Here is a 6,798-nt window from a genome sequence, read left to right as displayed (position 1 = left end):
CATGCGCCGTGAGCCCACACATCCGCCCTAAAGCCTGGGCATGGCCGAAGCAGAGCTGGGGCAAGATCACTTCAGAGCATTCAGACTCCATCAAAACCTGAAAATCTTCGAAAGTGGGACATACCTCTTGGCCGCCAAAGCTAAAAACGTGCGTCACTGGGTTCCAGAACCTTGCCGCGGCATGGAGAAAAGGGAGATGTAGCGGAGTACGGCTCAGCGTGAATAGTGCATTCAAACCAAAACCCCGGAAGTTCAGCTTTTCCGAGCCATATAGAGAAGAGATCCAAGATGTGAGATTTTCTACGAAAAACGCCTCCATCTTTGTGTAAAACTAAGATAAAATGAATGTTCCCGAAGTTGAGGCTTTTATAAAGGGAAAAACACTATTCACGGGGACACGTGTCAAAAACTAGGTGGCTGCAGGAATAAGTGGCCGGCCGGCCACCTTTTCTGGCTGGCCGGCCATTTGCTTTTTACAAAACTGGCCGGCCGGCTCCCACTCTCCATAAAATTGGCCGGCCGGCTCCCAAAGGTGGCCGGCAATGCTCCAGTTTATCTCCTTGGCCCTGTTTTACCCTTCGAGGGAAAGTTTCAAGCATTTCCATGCAACGGGAGAGTCAAAGGCCTTCATTTCCCTCTGTTTCGGATGCATTCCGGTGCCCAGATCGTCCGAAGTACACTTTGTTGTTGCTGAGTTTTGTTTATCAAGTTGTTTTTTTTGATTATCGAGTTGTTGTTTTGCTTATCGAGTTGTTTGTCAAGCAGACGTGCTTCGTGTTTTCGAGTCATTGCTCTCTGTTTAAACAATCTTTGTTTAAGTCTTGTTTATTTGCGTTGCCAACGCTATTGCATTTTGTTTATCGAGTTGTAAACTTGCTAAAGTTCTGTTATATCTTAGTAAGTTGAGTTGCTTAGTTTGTCGCGTCGGTTCACTACCTGATTTGGTGATTACACAATGCACATTACCATTCAATTTTATTTTTGTGCGAAATAAAATGATGCGATACGATGCTAAAAGTTTAAAATACAAACACCTTTTTGAAAGCTGTTTCATTCCATCATGTTTTACAACGAACAAAGGTACAAGTTTTACAAAAAATAAAACTGCCTAACAATGTGCAAAGTGCTACAAACTACTAGCAAAAAGAAAAATAAAGCAGGAAACAGCAGCATCAATGTCCTCGGGAGCGGGAATGAGAAACACTCCTCATCCTCTTCTGCGGGACAACCTCTGCACCATCATCATCATCCGGGTCGGAGCTGTCGTCCTCAGGATCCCCCTCAGCCTCGCCTCTGTTCCCCGAACCAAGACCGGAGCCCCCCTCCTCAGCAGATGTCTCTGACTGGCGGTCGGTAACCTCCTCCTCCTCCTCCTCCTCCTCCTCGGGCTCCGCCTCTACAACGTGTGCCCTACGTCTGCGGGAGGACCCTCCTCGAGCTCCTCGAAAAGGCCTGGATGGCCCAGCTCCTCGAAAAGGCCTGGATGGCCCAGCTCCCTGAGAAGGCCCAGATGGCCCAGCTCCGTAAAAAGGCCCAGATGGCCCAGCTCCCCAAGGAGGCCCAGGTGGCCCGGCCCGCGGCTGAGCATATACAGGAGGCATCTGAAAATGAAAAGTTCAATACATCAGTTCAAATATGAAAATCAGATACGAGTACAGTATGTGAGTGGGGTGTGTGTCGGATGTGCTCTATAATACGGAAGAATGTTCAAAACCAGTGTGTCATCAGAAGTGTGATAAATACAAGAAAAATGGACGATACCTGCACACCCATAACGGATAGGTGGGTCTCTCTCCGAAGGACCATGCCCTCAAGTGCGGCCATCACCCTGAGAATCTCGTCCACATACTCAACCGGAGGCTGCAGATACAAAGGCAAAACTATCAGTAAAGGAATGAATGTCCAAGTACCCGACTGATAAATCAAAGCTATAAATCATACCGGTGGTGAATCAGGATCCCTGACATATCTATGGTCAGGAAGTGGAGGCTCTAGCGGAATCGGGTAAGGAGTCCCAAAACGCCATCCCGTCAACTCGGACGGCATGTTCGGCCATCCAGGATGAGGATAAGTCGGAGGAATCGGAAGAACCGATCTACCCCCACCTCTCGATGTACCAGCCCTACTAGTAGAAGGGGCGTCTGCAGCCCGAGCCCGGGCCTGGCTCGAAGATGACGTACCAGCAGACCTCGCCATCGGAGTGCGAACCCCCGCCAGTGGAGGCATCAAATATGTATGACGGTAAGTGGCGTAGTCCCCCTCCTCGAGGTGCAACAGGGCATCACTACCCAGCATACCGCCGACTACCTCCTGGTGAGAGAGCCTATCAGCTGTCCGCATACTGACTGGGGGTGCTGCGGGAGGGTCCTGAGAAGTATACCCCCATACCTGACGCAGAAAGCGTTCCCCCAGAAACCATGCTCTACCAACAGGTCCTTCGAGCAGGAACCTGTACTGGGAGGTGCCCGATCCTCCGGGATACTGAAATCGGAGACCATCGCCCAAGGGTGCCCAAGGCTGCCATGTAATCTGCGGATAACAAGTGAATAAACCAATCAGAAATCAGGAACGTGCAGGGCAAATCAGAGATAAAAATGGGAAGAACTGAGGGTTCTGAAGTACCTCCGATGGGCGCACAGTGTCAAATTACTGTCGCAGATAAATGAGAGTCTCTCAGGGTCTCAGCCGGTGCGGGCCCTCGAACACCAGTGAATATGGGGTCATGGGGGGCCCTGCCGCCTCCAACTCTGGGGCTAATACTGGGAAGTATACGTAAACCCATAACTGAGAAAAGCAGTGCAGAATGTAAGTACAAAGTGCTGAGGGCAAAATACAGACTGTAAAGTGCGCTGTGTGTGCAATGTAAAAGTAATGAAGAGCAGAAATGTAAATCAAGGGGACAGAAAAGTACCTCCCAGGCTCTCCAATAACTGCCAAGTAAGTCTCCCTGCCCGCGGGAGGTGGCGCTCATGTAGTAGTAAATGGTATCCAGGCCGGCGCCACCCCAGTCGTATCGACTGACCTGTGATAGGTCAACCAGAGCGCTCAACAGATATAGCCCGACCGTGTTCCCTCTATCGGCAAACAGAGTAGTCCCGAAGAGGAACATAAGGAAACCGCGGGCATACTACTCTGTCTCCTCAGGAGTCTCAGGCTCCATCTCCGCCCGCCGGAAGTGAGAAGAGAACCAAGTATATCGAACTCTCCCGGAGACCCTGTCGATAGGCGGGCGAGCTCCCAGTAGATATATCCAAGCGGCCTCCCACTCGCCCATGTCCTCGTCATAAGGAATGGACCAACCTCCTATGTCCAGGCCGGTCAATACCGCAAAATCCAGAGGGGTCATAGTCATGTCCCCAGTGGCAGAGAAATGAAAGGAGTTGGTGGTGTCCCACCATCTCTCTACCAAAGCCGCCATCAGTGTCCTCCTGGCAGGACAACGTGACAATCCAATGCAGAAGGCCCCGAACCCTGCCAAGTCTACTAAATCCCGGACAGCCTCCGAGAGCTCAACGTACCAATCCCGCGCGGCAGTGGAGCCATACCCCCGTACACTGCGAGAACCAACCTGCATTCAGAATGAATACATGTGTCAGTATGAAATGAATGAACTGTGTGCCAATGAAATGAATGAGCTGTGTGCCAATGAAATGAATGAGCTGTGTGCTGTGTGCCAATGAAATGAATGAGCTGTGTGCCAATGAAATGAATGAGCTGTGTGCCGATGAAATGAATGAACTGCGTGTTCGACTTTCAATTAGTGTGGGCTGCGTGTTCACTATCAATCTGGGCTGCGTGTTCAGGAAATTAGTTTGGGCTGCGAGTTCAACTTTCAATCAGTGTGGGCTGCGTGTTCACTATCAATCTGGGCTGCGTGTTCAGGAAATTAAAGTTTGGGCTGCGAGTTCAACTTTCAATCAGTGTGGGCTGCGTGTTCACTATCAATCTGGGCTGCGTGTTCAGGAAATTTAAGTTTAGGCTGCGTGTTCAACTTTCAATCAGTGTGGGCTGCGTGTTCACTATCAATCTGGGCTGCGTGTTTAGGAAATTTAAGTTTGGGCTGCGTGTTCAACTTTCAATCAGTGTGGGCTGCGTGTTCACTATCAATCTGGGCTGCGTGTTCAGGAAATTAGTTTGGGCTGCGTATTCAACTTTCAATCAGTGTGGGCTGCGTGTTCACTATCAATCTGGGCTGCGTGTTCAGGAAATTTAAGTTTGGGCTGCGTGTTCAACTTTCAATCAGTGTGGGCTGCGTGTTCACTATCAATCTGGGCTGCGTGTTCAGGAAATTAAAGTTTGGGCTGCGAGTTCAACTTTCAATCATTGTGGGCTGCGTGTTCATTATCAATCTGGGCTGCGTGTTCAGGAAATTAAAGTTTGGGCTGCGTGTTCAACTCTCAATTAGTGTGGGCTGCGTGTTCACTATCAATCTGGGCTGCGTGTTCAGAAAATCAGAGTTTGGGCTGCGTGTCCAACTCTCAATTAGTGTGGGCTGCGTGTTCACTATCAATCTGGGCTGCGTGTTCAGAAAATCAGAGTTTGGGCTGCGTGTTCAACTCTCAATTAGTGTGGGCTGCGTGTTCACTATCAATCTGGGCTGCGTGTTCAGAAAATCAGAGTTTGGGCTGCGTGTTCTACTCCTAGTCAGTGTGTGCTGTGTGTTCACCTTCAAATTTGGGCTGTGTGTTCAGAAAATCAGAGTTTGGGCTGCGTGTTCAACTCTCAATTAGTGTGGGCTGCGTGTTCACTATCAATCTGGGCTGCGTGTTCAGAAAATCAGAGTTTGGGCTGCGTGTTCAACTCTCAATTAGTGTGGGCTGCGTGTTCACTATCAATCTGGGCTGCGTGTTCAGAAAATCAGAGTTTGGGCTGCGTGTTCTACTCCTAGTCAGTGTGTGCTGTGTGTTCACCTTCAAATTTGGGCTGTGTGTTCGATAAATCAGTGTTTGAGTTGTGTGTTCACTTCTTAACTAATGTGTGCCGTGTATTCGCAATCAATTAATGAGCCGAGTGTTCAGAAATTCAAGTGCTTAAGCTACATGTTCAGGATGCAAACAAAGTACTATGTCATAGGCTAAACTGTGTGTTCAAGCATGGCAAAGGCATGATATGTACGAAAAATGCAAAAAATGAAGTAAATACCTCTCGGGCCTCATGGGAGAGGTGATGCTCTGGCTCCCGCAGGAGTAGATCTCCAGGTGCTCGCTCATCAAAACCGGTGAAGTGACGAAAAACGGCCCGGGGAAGGACATGTGTTGGTGTAGCGTACCTCCCGGGAATAAAAGGGTGGACCCTCGGGGGCAAAGTCATGGGATCAAAATCGTCCCCGGCACCCGGAAAGCCTCCACCATGAGGAGAATGACCCGCCATTTTCAGAAAATCTGCAAAAGGAGCAAAAAATGAGCGAAAATGAGCCAAAATTGGAAAAAGTCAACAAAAGTCAACTCTCGGGAAATAAAAAGTCAACAAAAGTCAACTCCCGAGAAAATCTTCCAAATATTGAGACAAACTCACCTCAGGTGGAGAAAATGAGAAAAGAAGCTCCGAAACCAAAATTTAATCAATTCAAGGGGCTTGAAACTGAATATTTTCGCGAAAACAACTTGCGTAAGGCGTTGGAAAACGCGTGTGGAACTCAGATCTGGAGAAGAAAATGGTGTAGGAGACAAGAGAAGAAGACCTCTCGGCTGCATTTATAGGCTCAAAGTCTTGGGATGAAGGAGCATAAAGAAAGGAGGTGAAAGGACCAAAATGCCCTCGGATTTGGGCAGATGGCCTGCCGGCCACCTTTTCCAGCCATTTACTTTTTGGAAAACCGGTCGGCCAGCCATTCTCTTTTTGTAAAACCAGCCGGCCAGCTCTCATCCCTCATAAAACTAGCCGGCCATGTCCCTTACAGGCTCACCTAGCTCCCTGCAAATTTTGAGGAAGATTGGAGTTCCCGGGACCTGAAAAAGTTCAAGAAAAGTACACTTCCGGTCGCGAAATTGCTCCGCCGGAACTTCAGCTTCAAGTTCTGACATGTGTCTCATCATTATTCATCAAAATCAAGATGTATCCTTTTGAATATGTTGAAGTCTTTCCAGGAAATTGAATCGAAGGCCGTCATCGAAGTCGCCGTCGCCGAAACACGCGTTTCCTTGCTCGTCATTTCATAACAAACGGGCACCATGATTTATGCTCGTTTTGCACTATCATGCACATAACTTGCATTCTCATGAGCATACTTGCATTATTATGCACATTTCTTGATATTGCCATACCTCTGTGCTTGAGCATGCGTTGTCACGCACTTTCCTTTCTCGCATCACGATGCATTCACTCGCCGGCACTGCGTGTGTCAAACTTTCGGGATCACATTGAATATATGTTGTTAGCATATTGTGCTTGTTGAATTTCTCTCTTTTACAGGCACGATATTGTATGTACGGTTGATTTGAGGCTAGTGCGACCAGACGAATCGCGCAGGTATCGTATCTTCTCCGTGTGAGACGCGACGAGAATTGAACAATTCTCCGCATTCTTAACTGCATGAAATGTAGTTGTTGCTTTGAATTCTTGCTTAAAACTGTTGCATCTATTTGCGAATACTTGCTTCATTACAGCTTGCTGCATTTGCATGATCATTGAGTTATGTTCGACTTCTTGCACATCGCTTTGCATTTTGCCCCCTGCCTGCGGGCATATCTCTGTTTACTTTGTACGTTTGTCTAAGTCTTCGGCCTTGTCAAAAATGGGTCGTCTCTGGGCTTTGACATTCACTCCCGTCACTTGTGACTTCCGAGTACTGTCAAAGAG

The 6,798-nt window shown here is 48.4% G+C and overlaps 1 protein-coding gene across 1 annotated transcript; it reads right to left on the bottom strand.

The window, feature by feature from the left end:
* Positions 1 to 1,019: 1,019 nt before the first annotated feature.
* On the bottom strand, positions 1,020 to 2,072 carry LOC145790235 (uncharacterized). The gene is made up of 3 exons (XM_082868031.1): positions 1,942 to 2,072; positions 1,762 to 1,860; positions 1,020 to 1,601 (listed from the first exon to the last, which is right to left on the bottom strand). Exons 1-3 carry the CDS (start codon positions 2,044 to 2,046, stop codon positions 1,173 to 1,175), a joined length of 633 nt encoding a protein of 210 aa, XP_082724157.1. The 5' UTR covers positions 2,047 to 2,072; the 3' UTR covers positions 1,020 to 1,172.
* Positions 2,073 to 6,798: the final 4,726 nt, after the last annotated feature.

Source organism: Camellia sinensis, chromosome 5 (genome assembly GCF_055761805.1).
Source record: "Camellia sinensis isolate YWXY chromosome 5, ASM5576180v1, whole genome shotgun sequence".
In the NCBI taxonomy this organism is placed as follows: Eukaryota; Viridiplantae; Streptophyta; class Magnoliopsida; order Ericales; family Theaceae; genus Camellia; species Camellia sinensis.
Note: the sequence above shows the minus strand (reverse complement) of the source record. Positions and strands in the feature narration are given on the sequence as shown.

Coding starts and splice junctions, on each gene's coding strand:
- LOC145790235 (XM_082868031.1), bottom strand. CDS start 2,046: ATGCCGTCCGAGTTGACGGGATGGCGTTTTGGGACTCCTTACCCGATT. Junction 1,861..1,941: donor GGGATCCTGATTCACCACCG/GTATGATTTATA, acceptor TTGTATCTGCAG/CCTCCGGTTGAGTATGTGGA. Junction 1,602..1,761: donor TATCCGTTATGGGTGTGCAG/GTATCGTCCATT, acceptor TTTCATTTTCAG/ATGCCTCCTGTATATGCTCA.